Source organism: Solanum dulcamara, chromosome 6, assembly GCF_947179165.1.
Source record: "Solanum dulcamara chromosome 6, daSolDulc1.2, whole genome shotgun sequence".
NCBI lineage: Eukaryota > Viridiplantae > Streptophyta > Magnoliopsida > Solanales > Solanaceae > Solanum > Solanum dulcamara.
The window spans coordinates 14,138,806-14,166,689 of record NC_077242.1 but is presented as its reverse complement, the minus strand read 5'-3'; the positions used below and the strand labels follow the sequence as shown (position 1 = coordinate 14,166,689).

Genomic DNA, 27,884 nt, shown 5'->3' with positions numbered 1-27,884 from the left:
TACAACGAAGCGATGTCGTTTGGCACATCCATCCAATACCTTGCCAGGGTAAAGGACATCACCATCTTGGATTCAATTATCAAAGTCCTCTTTTTGGGACTTAAGAGGCATAACCTCCATCCTACACTGCTACGTAGTTCTGGGGTTTGAGTCAATTAAACTCTTACTCAACTCGGTGCTCAATACTACTCCCAAAATATGTACTCATATTAACCTCATCGTCTAGTCTTATTGGACTTTTATTTAAAACATCAAACTCATTTCATTACCTCTTCATCAATCATTACACTTCAAAACATCATTTACATCTCATAAAAATATCTTACTCAAAACATCATTTAATCTAAAGAATCAAATTCATTTAAACTCAATTCTTTTTATCTTTCAAAATTTAATAAAATATATATATAGTATTAATTCAAATCACTCTTTTTGTCAATGAATAATAAAACACAATATCTTTACTCAAAACATGCATAAAAAATATTCATGAACATCAAATCAATTAGGGTTCATGGGAAAGTAGCCACGAACAGTAATTCCAATAATATAAGAGATAAGAATAGTAATAATCTCAATGCATAAATATATCTAACTCAATAGAAGAAGAATTAACTCATTTAAAATTCAAGAATTAGGGTAAAACTCAATTATAACTCAATTATGATGAATATAATTATTGGGCGCATGGATGAATTCAATCTAATGCTATAAATAGCCTTACATACCTAGAATTCAAAGTTTTACTCCGAAATGAAGAACTCAATGACCACTCTTGAACCCCTAGCCTTTTCTCTCTGCTGGAGCGTTTTGTGTACTACCCGGAGTAAAACAATCATCGGAATAGTATTTCTACACTACTAAAAACTAAAACTATATTTGAGAATGAGTAAAGAAGTGTATAGAGAGAAGAGTTGGTTGAGAAAGTTTGATGAATAAAATGAAGAAATAAGGTGGGTATTTATAAGTGTGGAGGAGGTACCTAATAATAAATAAAAATAATTACAAAGGATGATCTTGAAAATTCATTGGAGGATTGTGATCTCATGGATGATGTCAAATGGAGGACTATTGATGTCATAGGTGATGTCAAATGAATCTAGATCTTTTCATGGTTGGTGAGATTAACCTTCTTTTAATGGAATACTCTTTTTCGGAGCTGCGTTTGAACAAGATAACTTTCTAATTAGGATTTGGTGTCTTATATGAATTGTATATATAGAAGTATACTTTTATGTCGTTCAGGAATCAACCGATCTGGAGCATCCTATCATGAAATATAATTTTTCTTCTACAAACACTCAATTTCTTCACAACACCATGTTTTGCAAAAATTTATTTATTTGACCTATGTATCCTCCGAATCTTAAGATATGACTTAATGAAAGTTGTAGATAATTCCACTGGAGTTATTTAAAAATTTGAATCACCTAATTTGGACTACTCTATGAAAAGTTATACCCAAAATACAAAAGAAGTGTCATTTTCATCGAGAATTGATACACCATATACAACGTTTTAGGGGATGTTACATAACTACTAATCCGTAAAACTTACCTTTAAGTTTATGTGATATCTTTTTTTATCATATAAGACTCCACAGGCAAGCCTCCACTTCATCCATGACTCACCAATATGAAGAATGCCATCATCGTCGATGTCTCCCTTCTCTGGATTACCGATTCAAGATACTTGAAACTATCTCTCTTAAGGATATCTTGAGTGTTAAGCTTCACTTCCAGACCTTCCTCATGAAATGTATCATTGAATTTGCATTCCAACTATTCTACGTTGGTCCTGCTCAACCTGAACCCTCTAGACTCCAGAGTTTGTCTCCACACCTATAATTTGTCATTAACTCCATCGCGTGACTTATCAATCAATACTTCATCCGCAAAGAGTATACACTATGACACCTCATCATGAATACACCACATTAATTCATCCATCACCAAGACAAATATGAACGTGCTAAAAATTGATCCCTGATGCAATCCCATCTCAACTTAGAAATGCTTTGAGTCTCATCCCGCCTATCTAACACGAGTCTTTGCTCCATTATACATGCCCTTTATCGCCCTAATAAAAGCCTTCGGTATGCCTTTAGCCTTCAGACATCTCTAGAGGGCTTTTTTTAGAACTTTGTCATAAGCCTTTTCAAGGTCAATGGACACTATATGAAGTACTTCCTTTTTCTATATTTCTCCATTAGTCTCATCACTAAATGAATGACTTATGTAGTCGATCGCCCCGACATAAAATCGAATTGGTTCTCGAAAATGGACACACCCTGCCTCATCTTTATTTCCATCACTCTCTCTGAAATTTTTATAGTGTGACTTAGCAACTTTATGCCTCTATAATTGTTACAATTTTGAATATCGCCCTTGTTTTTGTTCAACTAGACCATTGTACTCCATCTTCATTCTTTAGGAATTTTGTCGTCTTAAAAATGACATTAAACAACTCAGTTAACCACTCTATTTTTATCGTGTCTGTGCTGTTCTAAAATTTCATCAGAATTTCGTCTGGTACGACCGTTCTTCCCTGCTCATCCTATTAATAAAACACTTAACCTCCTCAACTTTAATACACCTATCGTACTCAAAATCTGCTGACTCTTATAGTGTTCCAAATCCCCCATCATAATGTCTTTGTCCCCTTCTTGGTTCAAGAGTTTGTGGAAATATGTTTGTCATCTTTGCCTAATGAGGGTCTCTTCCACAAATACCCTGTCTTCCTTATTCTTGATGCACTTTACTTGATCAAGGTCTCGAGCCTTCCTCTCTCTCGCCTTTGCGAACACGTGCAATTTCTTATCTCCGCCTTTATCCCCTAGTTCAACATACAAGCATTCGAAAGTTGTCGTGTTTACTGTCGTAATCGCTGACTCAGCCTCCGTCTTCACCGTCTTATATATTTTCTTATTTGTCCGCTTCTCCTCTTCATCCTTGCACCACTAATTTTACATAAACAACATTCTTCGCTTCTATTTTGCCTTCGACTTCTCCATTACACCACTAATTCTCTCAATGACCACCAAAGTTACCCTTCGATGTACCCACTTAGCACCTCTCTAGTTGCTTTCTTAATACAACTAGCTATGTTATATATCCCACATGTAGTTTCCTAAGTTGCGCGGCTACTAAAATTTATGTCTTCTACAGTCTTCTTTTTAAAAAATAAAAATAAAAAATTCTATAAATTTCTTGTACCAAGACCCAAAATGCTTGATAAATTGTGACAATCAAATCAATGACTAGGCTAAATGGTATTGAAATTTTCAACACAGCCTAATAATTATTTGTATTTGCATATTATCTTGATCTTTTCCTCCGTCCCAATAGAGAATAGAATGAGCCACTACATTCCTATTTATCTAATTTGGGGGATAAATTGGTTTTGCATAATAAGAATAAGTCACGAGGCTGAAAATATCAAAGATAAAATGAACCACTAAATTCCTATTCATACTGACACAAATTTAATGGTCTCAATTCATGTTAATGGCACTATAAAAGGGCTTCAACCTTCACTTTACCATTTCAAACGAAATTAAAAAAAATACAAAAAATAAAATACATAAGAAAAAAGAAAAAAAGAAGAGAAGAAAAATGGAAATAAATATTAAGGTATTATTTGCATTTATATTAATGTTATTTTTAGCACGACTTGGAGACGCTCAATCACCAGCAGTGTTTGATGTTACCAAATTTGGTGCAACACCTAATGGAGATATCAGTAAGGTACGTAAATCACGACAATTAATTTGGGACGGAAGTAGTAAAAAAAGAAGAAGATACGTTTATATATTTGGAAACAATTTAAAACTTTTTTTACTCTTAATGATATGCTTTTATAGTCAAAAAAATCTCATGGTATATCTTAAATCACATTTTTTTTAAAAAAATATTCTTATATTTTGTATCCAATCAAATATCACCATATAAATTTAATTACTAGAAGTGAATCGAATATTTAAAGTTGCTGATTCAGAAGGGATATGATCTATTACTAGCTCTGTTCCCTTTTTATGATCAATAGAATGATAGCTTTCTGTTTTAGGAAACAATTCAATCCTTAAACTTCTCATTTTACTTCTAATGATATTTTTTAATAGCCACAGAAATCTCATGCTATGTCCAAGGCCACATGTTCAAAAGCTTTTTCCCACCTTAAATTTTATGTCCGGTCAATTAAATATCATCATAAAAATTGAAAATAAGGGAATATATATTTTTATTTCTATTTTTTTTTGTGTATGTACTATAATGGTTCAATCCGAAAGTAATGAGTTCTATTGAACCTGTTCAGATTTGCCTCTAATTGAAAAAACTAATTCTCTTACTAGAAAATATGGATTTAACAACGAAATATGTTGATAGTCCCTAGTTAATTAATCCATAGCTAAAAAGCTCTGAGCTAATTGAATCTTCTTAATTACAATCCATTGCTAATCCACAACTAAATGAGATTAACATGTAATTTTTATTGTTCATCTACAATTTCTTATTTTTTAGTAGTATATGTTGATGATGATTATGTTAAAGAAAATAAAAATATATAGGCAATATTGGATGCATTTAAAGAGGCATGTGCATCAACAAGTCCAAGTAAAATAGTGATACCAAAAGGGACATTTCCAATGAAGCAAGTAAAATTAGAAGGTCCATGCAAGGCACCTCTTGAGTTTCAAGTCCAAGGCACTTTACAAGCTTCTCCAGATCCTAAACTACTCCCTCAAGGTGAATGGTTTACTGTTAATTACCTCGATCATTTCACACTATCTGGCACTGGTATTTTTGATGGACAAGGTAAAGCTGCTTGGGCTCAAAATGATTGTGCCAAAACCAAGTGCGCCCATCTTCCCTATGTAAGTCTTATATTTTCTCTTTATCTGTAATTTAACTTATATCCACCGACAGTACTGCTACATTCATTTACAGTACAATATTACTTGACTTATTTTTCAGATTAATTACTCATATATTATCTTTTAACACTACATCAAAAATGATCTTTAACGGCAATTAATTAATGACAATGGCTTAATTGCCACTCTTTATAAATGTCGCTAAAGCCTATAGCGACATTGGATATAATGGCAATTAACTAATGCCGGTAAAGATTTTAACACTCTTTGTTAATGTGCATATTTATTGCCGCTAAAAGTTATTTTTATTGCGGTGTAAGTAACTTGTTATAATAATAAACTTTTGCATACTTTTTTTAAATAATTTTATTTTTCTTAAATATTTAAGTCAAACAATGCCTCATAAATTGGGACGAGAAACTAATACTATTTGTACTTTTATAGTGATTAAGGTACAAAAAAAATTGTAAAATAAATTAAAATATATGTATAGCAAAGCTATTTGGTTCATAAAGGCCGGCGCCCTATTCACTAGATATGGTATCAATCATCCTCTGTAACAATATTTTATTATAATAAAAGTTTTTGACCGATTTTTCGTAGTGTGTTATATTATATGTTTCTATTAAACTTATGTAAATATTGTGGTCATTGATACAGAATTTGAGCTTCAACTTCCTTAAAAGTTCGACAATCCAAGACATAACTTCAAAAGATAGCAAAAATTTTCATATGAACGTTAACGGTTGCAACAACTTGACATTCATCCGAGTTAAAATCACAGCTCCGCCAGAAAGCATCAACACCGATGGTATCCACGTTGCTCGATCGAACAACGTGAACATCATGGATACTGTAATTGGAACAGGAGATGATTGTATCTCTATTGGTGATGAATTGCAACAACTTCATATTACTAGAGTTACTTGTGGACCTGGACATGGTATTAGTGTTGGAAGTCTTGGAAGGACTCCTGGTGAAAAGCCTGTGGTGGGAGTTTATGTGAAAAATTGTACATTTATTAATACTGATAATGGTGTTAGGATCAAGACATGGCCAGCTTCACATCAAGGTGTTGTCACTGAGTTGCATTATGAAGATATTATTGTGCAAAATGTTAGCAACCCTATTGTTATTGATCAAGTCTATTGCCCATACAATCAATGCAATAAAGCTGTAAGAACTCTTATTCCACTTATAATTATGCATAGCTATGTGCACTTATCTTTTAAATGATATGATAAGTGTAGAAATTCTTCTACGTTATCAATAAGGGTAAAATTACGGTCGGCGAATGATGGTCAGTTGAATCTTCTTCATCGAAATATTACTAGAAACAAGTTTTTTTTAAAGTGTAAATCGGCGGAAAATTATAAAATATTATTTTTCCACTTACTTCCCATTGAATCAACTCACTGGGAACAGAACCAACACATGAGAAAATATATGGTGGGAAACAGATTCTCACTGAAATAGTGAAAAATAGATTTTCTCACTGAAATAGTGAGAGGCTTCCTAACTTTTTCATCTCAAATATTTACTATTTCTTTTTTTTTTTTACACCAATTTAATCGAAATATCAGTGAGAATAGCCATTAAACAATTTTCAATGAGAAATTAGTTGGAAAATAGTGATTTTTAATAGTGAAAATCATGCTCCTTTCGTTTCACTTTATTTGACGTGCAATACTATATATTTCGTAAATAATTAGTCTGTTCCATACAGAATGAAATATTCCTATATTTCATTAATGAGAAGCTTTTATAGGCACACAAATGCTATCATATATTTAATACCAAAAATTTAAAATATTTTATTGCCACACAAATAATGTTATAACACATATAAAATTAAAAATTGAATTTTAAGTCAAGTCAAACTATGACAAAGTGCTATTTGTATAGGTCATATATTACTTTTTATACATGTATATCAAATCTTAAATGCACCCTTAGTGAAATTTCTGATTCCACCATTGTTATTATTGTGTATAAAAGCTAAAGTCCTTGAATATAACTCTAGTTTAATTTTTCTTTTGCACTTTTTTGTAGTTGCCATCACAAGTGAAGATAAGCAAAGTGAGCATAAAAAATGTAAGGGGTACATCAAGAACACAAGATGCAGTGCTACTAATATGCAGTAAAGGAGTACCATGTGAAGGAGTTGAAGTTGGAGACATAGACATTTCCTATAATGGAAAAGAAGGACCAGCCAAGTCTATATGTGAGAATGTCAAGCCTACTTTTGTAGGGAAGCAGAATCCACCTGTCTGTGCTGGAGCTCAGACTTCTTGAGCTTTATTAATTTATAGGTCACAAGTTCGAGTTATAGAAGCAATCTCTAATGCAAGTAGACTATTTACATCACACATCTCGGGGTATGACTTTTCCATAGACCCAGCTACCTCGAAATGCTTTGTGTAACTAAATTCCCTTTATAGCTGATCCCAAGTTTTGTGCATTTTTTAGTAACTTTTTTTTTAGGATATCCTTGAAATAGGAAGTGTGCAACGTATTCAAAGTGTAGAAATAACACATGAATAATAATAATAGGAAATCCTCTTGGCGAGAGATTTTTAAACATGAGATTTTGATTGGTATCTAACATGAATTTTTAGTTGTATATATTATTAAAAAAAGTATTTATTTAATTGAATTACGTATTAAGTAATTACAGATAATACACATTAATTGATAATTTAATAAAAAAATAATTAAGATACGTAGATAGCCTGATACACGCACATGATAATACAGTTTACCTATTTCGTATATTCCCAAAGTAACATCTGCAAACTCTTCTGTTCAAGCATTTCAAACTGCATCACAGACTAAAAATCGAGAAGGAGGCCGTTTTGGAAAATCTCGATTAAGAATGTATTGGGTAAAAAGTAGCTTAGGCATGTAGCAGGATAAAAGATGGACATGTTGATCGGACAAAGAATGTTTGAAGAAGTCAGTTTAAGGGTATACATCGGTCTCAAAGATGTGTTTGGAAAAGTTCAACCTTGGAAAGTCCCCGGAGGAATAACATTAGATTCTTTTAGAGAAAATGATGATAGTTGATAATCCGAAGATACGAAGGGACTCGTATCCCGATGACATGGCTAAAAGAACAAGAAGAACGGATATGGAAATATAATGGTACAATATCCTGACTATTATAAAGGAATATTAGCTGGCACCACTAATGATATTTTCACGTAGATAACAACGATAAGTTATAGTACTTTAGAGCTCACATAAAGCTTTTCTATATAATATTGATGAATATATGTAATGACCCTCAAGGTCATTTTTGGAATTTTTGTAAAATGACCATTTTACCCCTCCCTTTAGATGCCTCGAGTTATTTCTAATTGTTATCGAGTGTTGATTTTTAGAAAATCCTATGAAAAGTTAAGTACTTGGAAAGTTTGAGTTTCATAAGCTTTAAGTGTTAAAAAGTGGTATTTGGGGTCAATTAGAGCTACGGGTCTCAGAATGGAATTCCGTCAATTCCAGCAGCTCCGAAATGTCGAAATAGGCTTAGGAGACTTTACGGAATCTGTTTTGGAGCTGTAACGAAGATTTGAGGCCTTGAGTTGAGAATTTGAAGAACTTTAAGGCAAGGTTTGACTTTGGTCAACTTTTAGAGTTTCGATGCTCGGAATGGAATTCCGACAACTCCGTTGGATTCAAGAGATGGTTTTTGGTCTAGAAGAAGTATTGGTTGAATTTTTAGAGGTCCCGAGTCCATTTTGGTATTTTAAAGGCCTAAGTTAGTTTAGTTGCGACTTTTTGAGTTTTGGGCCAACGAAATCTCGAATTCAAATTTTGATGGTTCCATCAGCTCCGGAATGACCAAATTAGGCTAGTAGCACTGTTGGAATGACTATCGAGTCAATCGATACGAATTTGGGGCTATTTGGTGCTTTTGACTTTGAAACTTAGCCTATAGGTGACTTTGGTCAACATTTTTGGAAAATGCGCTCGAATAAAAATTCTGACAGCGCGGTTAGTTCCGAAATGTTGATTTTGGTCTAGAACGACCCTTCGTTCGCTTTTTGAGGCTTCCGAACTAAAATCGAGGCCCGTTGTGAAATATGACTTAAAATGACTCTTGGATGTGGGGCCCACTTTTTATTATAATAACCTCGTATGAGAATTCTGAATGCGCCATTGAGTCCGAAATATCGAATTTAGTAGGGTAGCATATCTGGTTTATTTTTATCGGATTCCGAACGAATTCCGAGGGTCCATTCGGAGACTTTAAATAATGAAAAACCAGAAAAATCTGGTGCAATAGTGCAGATTTTGCACCAGATTTTCAGATTTTTCTCCTCAACTTTGAACCCTCATTTCTTGAGTTCTAGAGCTCCAAATTGGGTGATTCAAAAGGCAAAATTGTGAGGTTTTTCGTGGAGAACGCATTGGAGAGATTGAAAACTGATTTGGAGCATTCGATTCAGGTAAAAATCGTGATTTTATTTGCAGCAGTATCCATTTTCGGAATGGATTTTTGAAGAACTTTGACAAGTTATTTCTTGACCAATATAAATCCGATTTGGGTGATTCCAGAGGCTATCTTGCGTGGAAATTTAAGGAGAACATCTTGGAAGTTTCAGAATCTGTTTTTGGCACGTCGTTCGAGGTAATAAATTGATTTTTAGCTGCAGATTTAGTGATTTTCGGAATGAAATTTTATTGAATTTTGAAAGAGTGTATCTTGGTCAATATAACTTCGTTTTGAGTGATTCTTGAGGCTAGATTGTGGGGTTTTTCGCAAGGATCATCATAGTGCAATTTGTTTGGGTTGAAAGAGTCTCGTATTTCCAGAATCTACTGATTTCGATGCTGCCATTTTTGGTCCTTTAGTCCGAATTTATGAGTTTTGGTTGTTTGATCGTCTTGCATAATTTCCCACCCCGAATTGTATTATAAATCTGATTTTTGAGCTTGGGGTGACGTTTAGAACCTGTTTTGGGGGTCAAATCCGGAATTTCGTATGTGGGTCCCACAATTCCCGTTTTCGACCCAAAAATTGGTCCATTTCCAAAAATTATGAAATTAGTGTCTAAACGACCGTATCAACGTTGTGGTTCTATTTTTAACAGTTTGGCAGCGTTCCGAGGTCGTTCGAAAGGGAAAAGCTCCAGCACAGTGATTTGAAGCTCGCGTGTTTAGCCTACAGGTAGGCTACGGTTTACCTTTCTTTAGATTGAGTTGGAATGTGTGAAAGCATGTTGAAATAGTTGGGATTTTGGTTGGGTAGTTTAATTGTATATCTCAGGTGTTAGAAATTATGTTTTAGGCTTGTTATCGGGTTTTTCGGGTATTTAGAAGCAGATGTATCTTGTCGTTATTTGTTAGTATTATAAGGAGAGTTGAATGAGCATGTTGTTGATACTGTGGAGTATGTTGGCCTTAGTATAGGTGTTAGAAATCATGCTTTAGGCTTGTTATCAGGTTTTTCAGGTATTTAGAAGCATGTGTATCTTGTCGTTATTTGTTAGTATTATAAGGAGAGTTGAATGAGCATGTTGTTGATACTGTGGAGTATGTTGGCCTTAGTATAGGTGTTAGAAATCATGTTTTAGGCTTGTTATCAGGTTTTTCAGGTATTTAGAAGCATGTGTATCTTATCGTTATTTGTTAGTATTATAAGGAGAGTTGAATGAGCATGTTGTTGATACTATGGAGTATGTTGGCCTTATTATAGGATGTAAACTTGCTTTATATGCCCGGCGTCGCTCCGGTGGACTTAGATCCCTGTAGAATGGTGTAGCGGGCTAGTGCCTAGTAGTTGGCCTTAGTTAGGCGATACCCTTGCTCTTAATAACACTCCCACCCATAACTCGGTATAGTCATAACTTTTGAGATGCGTTGGCAATACTAGAATTCATGATCGTTTGGCTTCGGCTCCGGTTCAAGTTTTGGCGACATATCAGTTGACACATTGTGGAGGAAATTCTCGGTATTGTTGTTGATTAGTTGGAAAGGATATATTCGAAACCATGGGATATATTATCTATGAGCATTCGGGTACCCAGTCCCGGCCTCCGTTTTGAATTATCGGGGAGCATCCGGGTACTCAGTCCCGGCCTCCGCCGACTTGCTAGTATGACGAGCATCCGGGTATCCAGTCCTGGCCTCGATCATACCGATGTATTACAGTGAGCATCCGGGTATACAGTCCCGGCCTCGACCGCACCGATGTATTACGGCAAGCATCCGGGTATCCAGTCCCGCACTTATGTATTATGGCAAGCATCCGGGTACCCAGTCCCGGCCTTGGCCACTTTGAATATTCGGGCGAGCCTCTGGGTCCCAGTCCCGGCCTCGACCCCTAAGTCACCCCTAGATCGATTGAATCTTGGAGATTCTGGGTTTTGGAAATGATACAGTACTTCGGTTCCTGACATCGCATATTCTTGGTTCCTAGCCTTGGTAGTTGTAGCTATTCTGTGTACTCGGCGAACTTATGGGGGTTCGTTCGGGTTTTTATTTAACTTGCGTACGAGTGTCCCGGCTGGGCTTATGGGGGCCCAGTTGGGTATAGTTAGCTGTAGCTCTCGTAGATAGTACTCTTTTCACTTTAGATGCTTATGTTGATTCCTATTTAGGCTTATTCCTCTTTTTCATATTGTTTTCACCTTTTCTGCTCAGTCGGCCTATGATGCCTACTGGGTACCTATTGTCTTGGTACTCATACTACACTCTGCATCTACTTTCGTGATGCAGGACCGAGCACCAGCTACTGTCACGAATAGATCGATCTTGTTGTAGTCAGATTCGGAGACTAGGGTGATAACTTGGCGTTTTTGGATCACTTCTGTCTCCTTCAGAATGGATGGCCCGTCTTTTGCCTTCTGAGACTAGCCAGTTGTTTTATATCTTTTTGGTCCACTTTCGGGACTTGTACTCATATTTTATTTTGTAGCAGCTCTGTACTTGTGACTTCCAGGTTCTGGGAGGGATCTTTAGTTGTTTAAAACATGTTTTGGTTTACTTCCGCTTATTCATTCTGTTTACTTTTATAATTCAATGCTCTTATATAGTTTTTGCCTTCAAACACATTACTTGAAGTTCTGGGTTGACGGGTTGGCTTACCTACTAGAGGGTTATAGTAGGTGCCATCATGACCTGATGAAAAGTGGGTCGTGACAAGTTGGTATCAGAGCCCCAGGTTCGTTGGTCTCACTTGTACAGAGCTAACGTCTAGTAGAGTCTCGCGGATGGGTGCGGAGACGTCCGTAACTTATCTTCGAGAGGCTACAGGATGTCATTAGGAACGATCTCTATGTTGCTTCATTTCGTGCATTCTTGTGTCTTATTGGTTTCCTGAAATCTCATTTGTTTCACTCTTTCATTGGAATGGTTAGTACGCACAGTACTATTGGAGATGATGACCCACCAGTTCCGGGTAGGCCTTGAGGCCGGCCCCGTAGAATAAGTAGGGGAGCAGCATTAGCTCCCAACCCGGAGATAGAGCCGAAGCTAGTAGAGGAGCATCAGGACGCTCCTATTCCTACTCAGCCAAAGGGACCACCACCACCAGCACAGCCCCCAGCTGCACCAGTTATGACCCCATCACTGTAGGCAGCGATTGTGCAGCTCCTCACAGCTATAGGGGTTGTACCACAGGCCCCGACCCCAATAACATGCACACCAGCACCGCGGGATCCGTCCACCTAGCCAGCACCTGAGGTTCAGCCGCCTCCACCAGTTGTTGCACCCCCGCTAGCAGTTCTAGATGGTATGATGTCATTACAGGATCAGAAGATGTTAGGGGTATTTCAGAGGTTGTCTCCCCCGACATTTTCTAGAGCTATTGGCGAGGATGCCATAGCGTTCTTGACTACCTGTCAGGAGCAGCTCCATTCCTTAGGTCTTGTGGAGTCCAGAGGTGCCGACTTCACTGCTCACCAGTTCAGAGGGGCAGCCAGACAGTGGTGGCGCTCTTATTTGCAGTCCAGACCAGCTGGGCCACCACCATTGACATGGGCCCAGTTCTCAGAGGCTTACTTGGCTCGATACATCCCTAGGAGTGTTCGAGACAGACTTCGGGATCAGTTTACTCGGTTGGAGCAAGGCTATATGACAATTGCAGAGTACGAGGCTAGATTTGATCAGCTTTCCCGACATGCCACTATGATTCTACCTACTAAGGAGGAGTGGGTATGATGTTTTATGCGTGGATTAAGACCTTACCTAAGGTTGGGGACTGAGCACCTGGTTTTTGTGGGCTGCTCTTTTCTGAATGTGGTGGATCATGCCCGCAAGATCGATATTATTCATCGTCAGGCCCAAGAGGGAAGCGATAAGAGACCCAGGCATCAGGGTAGCTACAATGGGTCCCAATCTAGGGGCCATGATAGTTATGACAGGCCCCGCCAGCGATTCTAGCAGGATAGGTACCAGTAGGGTCAGTCCAGCCGGCCGATTCAGGCCGCCCTGCCAGCAGTTGAGGGTAGTCAGCCCCGTTCGGGGGGTTCCACTACAGGGCAGAGCTCGAGGGAATCAGGTCTGCTTTCTTCCTACCGCGGATGAGTTATCAAGGGTCGCTCAGCTTCAGGATGCTTCGATTGTGGCTCACTAGAGTACTGGGCTAGGGAATGTCCCGGTTGGGCTAGACCGTTGGTAGTAGCACTACCTCCACCAGGAGGTATAGATCGGGGTCACGGCCGTGGCGATGGTCAGCAGGGTATTCAGGGAGGTTCCCAGGGAGGTGGTCAGGTGGTAGGGCGAATGTTCGTGGGGGAGGCCGACAGGGCCACTTCTATGCTGCTCAGGCGAGGGCAGAGGCTGAGGCATCAGATGATGTTATCATAGGTACTATCCTTATTTGTCAGCAGACTGCTTCAGTTTTATTTGATCCAGGTTCCACGTATTCCTATGTGTCTATATATTTTGCTCCACGTTTGGGTATTTCTTATGAGTCACTTGAGGTCCCGTTACATGTTTTGACCCTGGTAGGGGATTCTTTAGTAGTGGATCAGGTTTGTAGATCCTGTGTGGTGACTATTAAGGGGCATGAGACTCGGGCATATCTTATTTTACTTGATATGCTGGACTTCGATGTTATTCTGGGCATGGATTGGCTATCCCCTCATCATGCGGTTTTGGACTGTTATGCCAAGACCGTTACATTATCCATGCCTGGTATTCCCCCGGTCTTGTGGTAGGGTGTTTATAGTCGCTCACCAACTGGGATCATATCCTTTATGCGGGCCCAATGGCTAGTTGCATTCGGGTGCTTAGCGTACTTAGCTTATGTCCGTGATGTGTCTAGTGAGGCCCTTACTATTGATTTAGTTCCTGTGGTTAGGGAGTATACTGATGTCTTCCCTACTGACCTACCTGGTCTACCCCCAGATAGAGATATTGACTTTGCCATAGATTTGGAGCCGGGAACGAAGCCTATTTCTATACCACCTTACCGTATAGCTCCCATAGAGCTGAAGGAGCTCAGTGTACAGCTTGAGGATCTTCTAGGTAAAGGCTTTATTTGCCCGAGTGTGTCGCCGTGGGTGCACCCATCTTGTTTGTTAAGAAGAAAGATGGGATTATGCGGGTGTGTGTTGATTACAAGCAGCTGAACAAGGTGACAAAAAAATTCATTACCCCATGCCTCGTATCAATAATCTGTTCGACCAGCTTCAGGTTGTGATTGTATTTTTTTAAGATTGACTTTAGGTTCGGCTATCACTAGTTGTAGATTAGAGCAACCGACATTCCTAATACTGCGTTTTGGACTCGCTATGGCCACTACGATTTCCTTGTGATGTCTTTTGGACTTACTAATGCCCTAACAACTTTTATGGACCTTATGACTCGAGTATTCAGTCCTTATATTGACTCTTTTATGATTGTACTCATCGATGATATACTAGTATACTCACGGAGTAGAGAGGGGCACGTGCAACATTTGAGGGTTGTGCTCCAGACCTTGAGAGACCAGCAACTTTATGCTAAATTCTCAAAGTGCGAGTTTTGGTTGGAGTCTGTGGCATTTGCTAGGACACGTGGTGTCCAGAGAGGGTATCAGGGTGGATCCGATGAGGATTAAGGTTATTCGTGGTTGGGTTAGGCCCACATCTGTTACAGAGATTCAGAGCTTTGTTGGATAGGCTGGGTATTATCGATGATTCATCGAGGGTTTCTCTACCATTGCATCACCATTGATCCATTTGACTCGCCAGGATGATCCCTTTGTGTGGTCCGAGGAGTGTGAGTCAAGCTTTCGGAAGCTTAATAAGTGTTCAGTTCCAGAACATTGGTTTCATTTAGAGTTCTTGGTTTTTCAAGTTGAAATTGGGATTTGGGGCTTTGCGCGGGGTGACCTTGTTTCGGTTGTTTTCATCCTCCAATATTCAGATAGAGCATGTAACTCCTTAGAGTTTAATGTTGTATGGTTTGGTAGGCGATTTTTGAATTGCGTTGAAGGTTTTCAGGATAGCTAAGGATTGGTAGAATGCCCTTAGTGGCTTGGAGAAATGGATTTCAAAACATAAGACAAATACTTTGAATTTTGAGTGAGTTGTATCTGCCATGATCGTGTATTACTCAATTCTGTGGTTTTGGTTTATTTTGGTTATCCTCAATTGAAATCCAGTGTTTTGAGTCAAGTTCGGGCTAAACGAGTGAGAGTTGGAGCCCAAGAAAGGACTGAAGGAGTTTTTGGAGTTGGAAGTGAAATTGAGGATTTTCTTCTCAGCCTAAGTTCTGTGATGGCGTTGTTCAACTCGAGAGGGTGTCTAATATTTAGGCAAAGCATGCAGGTCCAAAACCCTCATCCTTTCGTGCCTCTAGAGAGTGATTGTACTTTTACTTTCGCGGACGAAAGTTCTTTTAGTAGTGGATATTGTAATGACCCTCAAGGTCATTTTTGGAATTTTTGTAAAATGACCATTTTACCCCTCCCTTTAGATGCCTCGAGTTATTTCTAATTGTTATCGAGTGTTGATTTTTAGAAAATCCTATGAAAAGTTAAGTACTTGGAAAGTTTGAGTTTCATAAGCTTTAAGTGTTAAAAAGTGGTATTTGGGGTCAATTAGAGCTACGGGTCTCAGAATGGAATTCCGTCAATTCCAGCAGCTCCGAAATGTCGAAATAGGCTTAGGAGACTTTACGGAATCTGTTTTGGAGCTGTAACGAAGATTTGAGGCCTTGAGTTGAGAATTTGAAGAACTTTAAGGCAAGGTTTGACTTTGGTCAACTTTTAGAGTTTCGATGCTCGGAATGGAATTCCGACAACTCCGTTGGATTCAAGAGATGGTTTTTGGTCTAGAAGAAGTATTGGTTGAATTTTTAGAGGTCCCGAGTCCATTTTGGTATTTTAAAGGCCTAAGTTAGTTTAGTTGCGACTTTTTGAGTTTTGGGCCAACGAAATCTCGAATTCAAATTTTGATGGTTCCATCAGCTCCGGAATGACCAAATTAGGCTAGTAGCACTGTTGGAATGACTATCGAGTCAATCGATACGAATTTGGGGCTATTTGGTGCTTTTGACTTTGAAACTTAGCCTATAGTTGACTTTGGTCAACATTTTTGGAAAATGCGCTCGAATAAAAATTCTGACAGCGCGGTTAGTTCCGAAATGTTGATTTTGGTCTAGAACGACCCTTCGTTCGCTTTTTGAGGCTTCCGAACTAAAATCGAGGCCCGTTGTGAAATATGACTTAAAATGACTCTTGGATGTGGGGCCCACTTTTTATTATAATAACCTCGTATGAGAATTCTGAATGCGCCATTGAGTCCGAAATATCGAATTTAGTAGGGTAGCATATCTGGTTTATTTTTATCGGATTCCGAACGAATTCCGAGGGTCCATTCGGAGACTTTAAATAATGAAAAACCAGAAAAATCTGGTGCAATAGTGCAGATTTTGCACCAGATTTTCAGATTTTTCTCCTCAACTTTGAACCCTCATTTCTTGAGTTCTAGAGCTCCAAATTGGGTGATTCAAAAGGCAAAATTGTGAGGTTTTTCGTGGAGAACGCATTGGAGAGATTGAAAACTGATTTGGAGCATTCGATTCAGGTAAAAATCGTGATTTTATTTGCAGCAGTATCCATTTTCGGAATGGATTTTTGAAGAACTTTGACAAGTTATTTCTTGACCAATATAAATCCGATTTGGGTGATTCCAGAGGCTATCTTGCGTGGAAATTTAAGGAGAACATCTTGGAAGTTTCAGAATCTGTTTTTGGCACGTCGTTCGAGGTAATAAATTGATTTTTAGCTGCAGATTTAGTGATTTTCGGAATGAAATTTTATTGAATTTTGAAAGAGTGTATCTTGGTCAATATAACTTCGTTTTGAGTGATTCTTGAGGCTAGATTGTGGGGTTTTTCGCAAGGATCATCATAGTGCAATTTGTTTGGGTTGAAAGAGTCTCGTATTTCCAGAATCTACTGATTTCGATGCTGCCATTTTTGGTCCTTTAGTCCGAATTTATGAGTTTTGGTTGTTTGATCGTCTTGCATAATTTCCCACCCCGAATTGTATTATAAATCTGATTTTTGAGCTTGGGGTGACGTTTAGAACCTGTTTTGGGGGTCAAATCCGGAATTTCGTATGTGGGTCCCACAATTCCCGTTTTCGACCCAAAAATTGGTCCATTTCCAAAAATTATGAAATTAGTGTCTAAACGACCGTATCAACGTTGTGGTTCTATTTTTAACAGTTTGGCAGCGTTCCGAGGTCGTTCGAAAGGGAAAAGCTCCAGCACAGTGATTTGAAGCTCGCGTGTTTAGCCTACAGGTAGGCTACGGTTTACCTTTCTTTAGATTGAGTTGGAATGTGTGAAAGCATGTTGAAATAGTTGGGATTTTGGTTGGGTAGTTTAATTGTATATCTCAGGTGTTAGAAATTATGTTTTAGGCTTGTTATCGGGTTTTTCGGGTATTTAGAAGCAGATGTATCTTGTCGTTATTTGTTAGTATTATAAGGAGAGTTGAATGAGCATGTTGTTGATACTGTGGAGTATGTTGGCCTTAGTATAGGTGTTAGAAATCATGCTTTAGGCTTGTTATCAGGTTTTTCAGGTATTTAGAAGCATGTGTATCTTGTCGTTATTTGTTAGTATTATAAGGAGAGTTGAATGAGCATGTTGTTGATACTGTGGAGTATGTTGGCCTTAGTATAGGTGTTAGAAATCATGTTTTAGGCTTGTTATCAGGTTTTTCAGGTATTTAGAAGCATGTGTATCTTATCGTTATTTGTTAGTATTATAAGGAGAGTTGAATGAGCATGTTGTTGATACTATGGAGTATGTTGGCCTTAGTATAGGATGTAAACTTGCTTTATATGCCCGGCGTCGCTCCGGTGGACTTAGATCCCTGTAGAATGGTGTAGCGGGCTAGTGCCTAGTAGTTGGCCTTAGCTAGGCGATACCCTTGCTCTTAATAACACTCCCACCCATAACTCGGTATAGTCATAACTTTTGAGATGCGTTGGCAATACTAGAATTCATGATCGTTTGGCTTCGGCTCCGGTTCAAGTTTTGGCGACATATCAGTTGACACATTGTGGAGGAAATTCTCGGTATTGTTGTTGATTAGTTGGAAAGGATATATTCGAAACCATGGGATATATTATCTATGAGCATTCGGGTACCCAGTCCCGGCCTCCGTTTTGAATTATCGGGGAGCATCCGGGTACTCAGTCCCGGCCTCCGCCGACTTGCTAGTATGACGAGCATCCGGGTATCCAGTCCTGGCCTCGATCATACCGATGTATTACAGTGAGCATCCGGGTATACAGTCCCGGCCTCGACCGCACCGATGTATTACGGCAAGCATCCGGGTATCCAGTCCCGCACTTATGTATTATGGCAAGCATCCGGGTACCCAGTCCCGGCCTTGGCCACTTTGAATATTCGGGCGAGCCTCTGGGTCCCAGTCCCGGCCTCGACCCCTAAGTCACCCCTAGATCGATTGAATCTTGGAGATTCTGGGTTTTGGAAATGATACAGTACTTCGGTTCCTGACATCGCATATTCTTGGTTCCTAGCCTTGGTAGTTGTAGCTATTCTGTGTACTCGGCGAACTTATGGGGGTTCGTTCGGGTTTTTATTTAACTTGCGTACGAGTGTCCCGGCTGGGCTTATGGGGGCCCAGTTGGGTATAGTTAGCTGTAGCTCTCGTAGATAGTACTCTTTTCACTTTAGATGCTTATGTTGATTCCTATTTAGGCTTATTCCTCTTTTTCATATTGTTTTCACCTTTTCTGCTCAGTCGGCCTATGATGCCTACTGGGTACCTATTGTCTTGGTACTCATACTACACTCTGCATCTACTTTCGTGATGCAGGACCGAGCACCAGCTACTGTCACGAATAGATCGATCTTGTTGTAGTCAGATTCGGAGACTAGGGTGATAACTTGGCGTTTTTGGATCACTTCTGTCTCCTTCAGAATGGATGGCCCGTCTTTTGCCTTCTGAGACTAGCCAGTTGTTTTATATCTTTTTGGTCCACTTTCGGGACTTGTACTCATATTTTATTTTGTAGCAGCTCTGTACTTGTGACTTCCAGGTTCTGGGAGGGATCTTTAGTTGTTTAAAACATGTTTTGGTTTACTTCCGCTTATTCATTCTGTTTACTTTTATAATTCAATGCTCTTATATAGTTTTTGCCTTCAAACACATTACTTGAAGTTCTGGGTTGACGGGTTGGCTTACCTACTAGAGGGTTATAGTAGGTGCCATCATGACCTGATGAAAAGTGGGTCGTGACAATATATTACCTTTGTATAAACCTATAAAATAATAGTTTTGACACTATTGTAAGGCATCTGAACCTAAGAAATACATTAGCAATACACTTATTGAAGGAGATTGAACGGATCACCCATGTGGGTTAATCCGGATCCATGAGAGATTAAAGATATACAATTATGTATTATATATTTTAATAAATTTAAAGGAAAAAACACAACTATTTGAATAGTTGCCCCTTTAGGATTATAAAGGGGTTCTCACAGGATAAACTAATGCATCTTTTCATTCTCTCTAAAAATAAAAAAGAACAGACATTTCTTCTGCTTCTTCTCTTTCTTCCTTCTCCATTTACTCAAAAGTTCCATTGAAGTTTTTTTAAAGGTTTCTTCTCCGAAGAGTGTGGAAAGAATCTATAACAAGGTATGATTTTAAACTATGACTTTATATGATGTAGTTCGTCTTTGTATGTGATTACACTTTCTGACTAGTGAAATAGATTCAATAATGCTGTAAACTAAGTGTTTGAATTGATTCTTTATTGGTGTTAGAGCCATATAATTTGTTTCCTAGATCATCACTGTTCACACAAGAAAATAATTGAGTAACCGACATTTTTTTTATGCGTGATGCTTTCGAATCACTCAAAATCCTCTTGGCGAGAGATTTTTAAACATGAGATTTTGATTGGTATCTAACATGAATTTTTAGTTGTATATATTATTAAAAAAAGTATTTATTTAATTGAATTATGTATTAAGTAATTACAAATAATACACATTAATTGACAATTTAATAAAAAATAATTAAGATACGTAGATAGCCTGATACACGCACATGATAATACAGTTTACCAATTTCGTATATTCCCAAAGTAACATATGCAAACTCTACTGTTCAAGCATTTCAAACTGCATCACAGACTAAAAATCGAGAAGGAGGCCGTTTTGGAAAATCTCGATTAAGAATGTATTGGGTAAAAAGTAGCTTAGGCATGTAGAAGGATAAAGGATGGACATGTTGATCGGACAAAGAATGTTCGAAGAAGTCAGTTTAAGGGTATACATCGGTCTCGAAGATGTGTCTGGAGAAGTTCAACCTTGGAAAGTCCCCAAAGGAACAAGATTAGTGTCACGCACCGGGAGGGTACCCTAGACGTGGTCGGCACTCGAAAATTATTTCTGGCCTTCAAGCGAACCACTTGGTACAATCACACTTTCATGCAGTCACATTCTATTAGCGGAAGACTCAAATCATTAGAATACTATTCATAATAAGGCCAAAGGCCAACCACATCTCCATTCAACAACTAGTAAAAATAAAACTAGTCACAATAAAATAATGCAGCATCATCCACACTCTAGTCTATGAAGCCTCTATCAACAATATAAGAAGTGCCAATGACAGGTTCATGGCTATCACAAATCAAAATAAAGAAAAACTAACTCAAAGCTGAAAAGATAACTACGGTATCCTCCGGAAACAAGGAGGACTCACCAACTAGCTGGAAGTGAATAGATCTTCAACAGTGCGCCTGTTGATGATCTCTAGTACCTGTCTCTGCATCATGAAATGATGCAGGACAAATGGCGTCAGTACGTGGAATGTACGAGTATGTCAAATGGACGAATTAAACAGACATCAAGGTAGAATCAAATCAACTTGGAACCTCAACTCAGAAGAAGAAACAACTCAATCAAGATATCCTGAGTCTAAATAAGAATATATGATTTAGACAAGACCAATCACATATAATTCAACCCAATCCAACTCAGAGTACTATCAAGACCTATTGTAATATCCCCTAAAAACGTTGTATACGATGTTTCAATTTTTGCCTAAACATGATACAGCCTCTGTATTTTGGTCATAACTTTTCATAGAAATATCCAAATTGAGTGATTCAAATTTCTGAGTAACCACAAGATCATTACCTACAACTTTTATGAAGACCATATTTTAAGATTCGGAGGTTAAGTAGGTCAAATAAATTAATCTTTGTAAGGTAGGATGTTGTTACGGAAATGAGTGTTTATAGAAGAAAATTCATATCTCACTGTAGGTTTATCCAAATTGGTTGATTCTTGAACGATATGAAACTAGACTTCTATATCTACAATTCTTAGGAAGACACCAAATCCTAATAAGGAATTTATCTTATTCAAACGCAGCTTCCAAAAATAGTATTCTGTCAAAGATAACTCATTTCACCTACCATAGAAAGATCTAGATACATTTGACATCACTCATGACATAAATTGTCCTCCATTTAACATCATCCATGACATCAATATATTCCACTAAATTTTCAGATTTTTATTTATAATTATTTTATTTATTGTTAGGTCATCTTTCCCACCTATAAATACCCACCTTATTTCCTCATTTTATTCATCAAGCTTTCTCAAGCAAATCTTCTCTCTATACACATTCTCAAATATAGTTTTAGTTCTTAGTAGTGAAGAAATACTATTCCGGTGATTCATATATTCCGGGTAGTACACAAAACGTTCCGGCAAGGAGAGAAGCTAGGACTCAAGAGTGTTCATTAAGTCTTCCGGTACCAACTAAAGCTTCGGTTTCCAGGTATGTAAGGCTTTAATGAGAGTATTCCTTCCACTCTCATGTCTAAATTATTTTGATTATATGATAAATTATATTTATTTTCTTTAAGCTCTACTCTAAGTTATGTGTGTGTTTATCCATGGGTTCTTCCACCCATGTAGTCCAAAAAAACTCTTTCAATTAAATATCTTGATTTCAAGTAATATTTTCTTATGGTAAATTCTTATTTTTACTTAATAGTATGAATCATGATTAAACTAATAATTATTGCTCTATTTTGATGCAACATAATTTCATATATATGAATTGATGGTTTACAAGTTATTCCTCTATTTATCTATTTAAAGGTTCTTAAAATTCATGGTGGGTTGTTTAAAGCATGATTTTTAATTAATGGATTTCAAAGTATTTATGAATATTTATTTACATACATATTTGCAAGTTGAAGTGATTTGAACCCACCTAGTTTTACTATGTTTTTAATAAAGTTTGACTTGAAAGCTTTGACTCCAAATAAATATTTATGAAAGTAATATCTATGATCAAAAAGGGAGTCTTATGAAATGAAAGAATGATGAAATGATATGAATCATGGATTCTTTATGCAATAAGGACAATTCTTGCATATTTGAATTATCAAATGTTTTAATGAGCTATTCTACCGAATATGATGTTTGAATTCTCAAGTTATATGCTATGAATATTTTGAAGTATTAAACTATTCCGTGGGATTGACTTAGCACCGAATGAGGCATTGAGGTGGGATTCGGTAAGGGAATCCTAGTAGCAACCCCTTGTCTCATTAACTATGTGCCAACATAGGAGCCCTTGTAGGCTTAGGCTAATGGATCCATAAATAGCCCTTAAAGTTAAAGTTAAAGAAATGAATGAAGTTGACGGAATTCTACCTGGCAAGTAGTCTCCCCGGCCAACGTAGGGGGTTATGTTGGATTCTATGTAATAGCTCGCATGGTCTTAAATGTCGGTTATGGTTAGCTTCCCACAAAATGAATGTTTTAAAGGATATCCATATGATTTATTATGCATGTATTACATTATGTTCCATATTACATAAATGTTATAATATTTTCTCAATGTTCATGCATCCTTACATACTTAGTACATTCAAAGTACTAACGCATACTCTTTTGCCTACATGATATCACCATGTAGGGATCGGTGCTCCTCCTCGTTCTCCTCCACGTGGCTAGTTGATATTCCATCGAAGACTACTTTTGGTGAGTTCCCATGTTCCGGGAACAATACTCCTTTGTCTTTCTAGCTTATGATATGTTAAGATATTTTATTATGGCATTTCTTCTATTATGATTGAGGGTGAGCTAGGAACTTGTCTTAGCCCCATTAAATCTAATAGTTAGAGGTATTGTTGGACATATGTAAGTTGAATATTTATTATTATGATTTCCGCTTGTCTATTTATCATCATTACCTATGAAAGGCTAAAAGAATGCTAAGAGGCTTGTTTGAGGTACTTTCGGGTTCCTCATTCGCTATGTCACGTCTAGGCCCTAGGCTTGGGTCGTGACACCTATATGGGAGTTTCTCTTATCCGACAACCATCACTTATGAGCCAGTGATAGTACAATAAGCCGACGTTGTTGCCACGGCCGTTTATACCTTGTCAGGGTAAGAACGAATCAACAAATCATGGATCCATAACCAATCAAGTCCTATCATTTCAGTATAGTAATTTGGGAAACATCCGACTTTAACGGTCCAATCCCATCCTACGTTTGGCGACGTAGTTATTGAATTTGAGTTATTACTTACTATTACCCAATTCGGTGCTCGATACTCCTTCCAAGACTCAATGCTCATAAAACTCTATCAAATCAATTCAATCCAATCATAACGACAAGTCTCATTTGGACCCTTGTCAATTCATCAATTTTATCCCTAATCAAGCCTCTTGACCAATTGTTGACACCAAATTTTGGCTCACTTTTCTCAAAATTAATGTCTTCAAATTTCTTGATCATTAAAGAACACAAATTATTATTTTTACACATTTTTCAATTTTTTTTAATTATTAATAAGTATCCTTATTTTAGGATCTTATGAATTTATTCTCATCTTTTCCTTTTTAATAATTTATGGATGTGCTTTTCTTAGTTTCATAAATAATAGGATTTCTTATCCATTTATTTTCATTGTAAATTTTAAAAGTCACAATATTTTTACAGTCATCAACAAACGTACACAACATAGCACTGTAATTTATTCTTTACAACATAGTATATCTTCCAAATATCGATTACATTTTTTTAAAAAAAAATTTGTGTGTTATATATCGATACATATTATTTTTACATTAATTATACTTTTAGCACAGTCCATAAATATAGAAAGTCGGAACAGTTGACACCAAATTTTGGCCTTATATTTTCAAAGTTCATACTTTTAAGTATTTTATTTGTTAAATAGTTTAAAAGTCCATTTTTACAATTCTGAATCAATTTTATGTATAATTATCCTTATATTAAAAATTTTATCAATTTATCTTTTTGTAAATTTAATTTCAATTATAACTATTTTTTATCACTGTTAATTTATATTTTTTACATGTTATTTATTAGATTTATTCATATTCATTTTAATGTTTTTGAACATAAATATATATTAAATTACTCAAATAGAGAAAGGGGGGAGGGGGCTCTTCTTTTCAAAGAAAGCAGCCTCACACCAATTATTTTTTTGACTTTCTTCTCCATCACATATCAAAATCATAATTTCACTTGCCACATAATTCTTCAATCTACGCACATCATCACAAAAGGGTAAAATTAAATCAAAATATATCTACCAAACAATTGACTTTTCTTCATCTTCATCAATAACCCAACTGTCTCCAGATAAGAGGGTTTTCTTTTGAAATATTCGGTAATACCAAAAACTCCAGACCCATTTTTTTAATCTTCTTCTCCAACCACACCTAACCAGTTCACCACCCCTACACAATTGGAGCAACAAACAAGCTCCATGTTACCACCGAAACACCTTTTCGTTTCCTTTTCACAACCAGTAACCCACCACCGCAGACATCCATCATCACCGAACCAGATCCGGCGAGGCTCTGCAAACCGACAATCATCGCGGGCTCCGAGTTCCGATGCTCGAAACGACCACAAACTAAGCCCATCCTCTCTCTCCCCCACTTCTCCATAGCGAGCTCAACTTACAACAACTAGAAGTTCTCAAAATCCGACGAGACCCGCGAACTCCGACGAGCCTTTCACGGCTAGATCTAAATGGAAATTGCCATTAATGCTGGTGAGTTTCTTTCACCTATGTTATCCTTGTTCCTATATGCATTTGTTAGTCTTTCCTTGTTTTATAGATCTGACCTGACTATTTCTCCGGTAGAATATCTCTCTTTCATGAGAACATTATTTTGCTTGTTAACTTTTGTTGACAGTGTTTTTACTTTATTCTCTAGTGTTTAATTCTATGTGTTTTTTTTCATAATGATTTCTGGTCTTATCATTTCAATTAGTGTCACTTTATTAATTTAATAATTTATTAATAGTTCGAGGTCTTCTGTTGAGGTTTGATATTATTATTATTATTATTATTCAAATGTTGTTTTCTTTGGTGGTTGTTAAAGAGTTTTGTCTTATTATTTTGTTCATTATTTATGGATAATATTTGAAAGATTCCACCACTTTTCTTATTGCTCTTAATTCATTTTAGATTAAATTCAGTGAGTTTATGTGTTACCATTGGGTCACTTTTTGTTAGATGATTCATTTCATTTTACTTATTTCATATTATTTTGTGTTTTGTAAAAAGAAAAAATATATACTTTATATCAAGATTGGCCAATGAAAAAATCTCTCCGTCGGTTTTCGAGGCCTCTCCATTTTAAAAGACGGAAATTTTAATTTAAGTTTATATTATATATGTAACATCCCCTAAAAACATTGTATACGATGTTTCAATTTTTGCTTAAACATGATACAGCCTCTGTATTTTGGGCATAACTTTTCATAGGAATATCCAAATTGAGTGATTCAAATTTCTGAGTAACCACAAGATCATTACCTACAACTTTAATGAGACCATATTTTAAGATTCGGAGGTTAAGTAGGTCAAATAAATTAATTTTTGTAAGGTAGAATGCTGTGATGGAAATGAGTGTTTATAGAAGAAAAATCATATCTCACTGTAGGTTTATCCAAATTGCTTGATTCTTGAACGATATGAAACTAGACTTCCATATCTACAATTCTTATGAAGACACCAAATCCTAATAAGGAATTTATCTTATTCAAACGCAGCTCCCAAAAAGAGTATTTTGTCAAAAATAACTCATTTCACCTACCATAGAAAGATCTAGATACATTTGACATCACTCATGACATAAATTGTCCTCCATTTAACATCATCCACGACATCAATATATTCCACTAAATTTTCAGATTTTTTTTATATAATTATTTTATTTATTGTTAGGTCCCTCTTTCCCACCTATAAATACCCACCTTATTTCCTTATTTTATTCATCAAGCTTTCTCAAGCAAATCTTCTCTCTATACACTTCTTTACACATTCTCAAACATAGTTTTAGTTCTTAATAGTGAAGAAATACTATTCCAGTGATTCATATACTCCGGGTAGTACACAAAACGTTCCGGCAAGGAGAGAAGCTAGGACTCAAGAGTGTTCGTTAAGTCTTTCGGTACCAACTAAAGCTTCGGTTTCCAGGTATGTAAGGCTTTAATGAGAGTATTCCTTCCACTCTCATGCCTAAATTATTTTAATTATATGATAAACTATGTTTATTTTCTTTAAGCTCTATTCTAAGTTATGTGTGTATTTATCCATGGGTTCTTCCACCCATGTAGTCCAAAAACTCTTTCAATTAAATATCTTGATTTCAAGTAATATTTTCTTATGTTAATTCTTATTTTTACTTAATAGTATGAATCATGGTTAAACTAATGATTATTGGTCTATTTTGATGCAACATAATTTCATATGTATGAATTAATGGTTTGCAAGTAATTCCTCTATTTATCTCTTTAAAGGTTCTTGAAATTAAGGGTGGATTGTTTAAAGCATGATTTTTAATTAATGGATTTCAAAGTATTTATGTATATTTATTTACATATATGTTTGCAAGTTGAAGTTATTTGAACCCACCTAGTTTTACTATGTTTTCAATAAAGTTTAACTTGAAAGCTTTGACTCCAAATAAATGTTTATGAAAGCAATATCTATGATCAAAAGGGAGTCTTATGAAATAAAAGAATGATGAAATGATATGAATGATGAATTCTTTATGCAATAAGGAAAATTCTTGCATATTTGAAATACCAAATGTTTTAATGAGCTATTCTACCGAATATGATGTTATGAATTCTCAAGCTATATGTTATGAATATTTTGAAGTATTAAACTATTCCGTGGGATTGACTTAGCACCGAACGGGTCATTGAGGTGGGATTCGTAAGGGAATCCTAGTAGCAACCCCTTGTCTCATTAACTATGTGCCAACATAGGAGCCCTTGGAGGCTTAGGCTAATGGATCCATAAATAGCCCTTAAAGTTAAAGTTAAAGAAACGAATGAAGTTGACGGAGTTCTACCCGGCAAGTAGTCTCCCCGGCCAACGTAGGGGTTATGTTGAATTCCATGTAATAGCTCGCATGGTCTTAAATGTCGGTTATGGTTAATTTCCCATAAAATGAATGTTTTAAAGGATATCTATATGATTTATTATGCAT

The 27,884-nt window shown here is 36.7% G+C and overlaps 1 protein-coding gene and 2 long non-coding RNA genes across 3 annotated transcripts; all 3 read left to right on the top strand.

The window, feature by feature from the left end:
- Positions 1 to 3,614: 3,614 nt before the first annotated feature.
- Positions 3,615 to 7,183, top strand: LOC129893037 (polygalacturonase-like). Its single transcript, XM_055968527.1, has 4 exons — positions 3,615 to 3,746; positions 4,568 to 4,873; positions 5,534 to 6,049; positions 6,926 to 7,183. The coding sequence occupies exons 1-4, from the start codon at positions 3,615 to 3,617 to the stop codon at positions 7,166 to 7,168; spliced, it is 1,197 nt and encodes a 398-aa protein (XP_055824502.1). The 3' UTR covers positions 7,169 to 7,183.
- Positions 7,184 to 8,952: 1,769 nt separating this feature from the next.
- On the top strand, positions 8,953 to 11,863 carry LOC129893060 (uncharacterized). The gene is made up of 4 exons (XR_008767378.1): positions 8,953 to 9,324; positions 9,434 to 9,506; positions 9,970 to 10,046; positions 11,597 to 11,863. It is a non-coding gene; the product is annotated as an uncharacterized LOC129893060 (long non-coding RNA).
- A 4,601-nt stretch (positions 11,864 to 16,464) lies between these two features.
- On the top strand, positions 16,465 to 19,435 carry LOC129892587 (uncharacterized). Its single transcript, XR_008767350.1, has 4 exons — positions 16,465 to 16,896; positions 17,006 to 17,078; positions 17,542 to 17,618; positions 19,169 to 19,435. It is a non-coding gene; the product is annotated as an uncharacterized LOC129892587 (long non-coding RNA).
- Positions 19,436 to 27,884: the final 8,449 nt, after the last annotated feature.

Coding starts and splice junctions, on each gene's coding strand:
- LOC129893037 (XM_055968527.1), top strand. CDS start 3,615: ATGGAAATAAATATTAAGGTATTATTTGCATTTATATTAATGTTATTT. Junction 3,747..4,567: donor CTAATGGAGATATCAGTAAG/GTACGTAAATCA, acceptor AAAAATATATAG/GCAATATTGGATGCATTTAA. Junction 4,874..5,533: donor AGTGCGCCCATCTTCCCTAT/GTAAGTCTTATA, acceptor TCATTGATACAG/AATTTGAGCTTCAACTTCCT.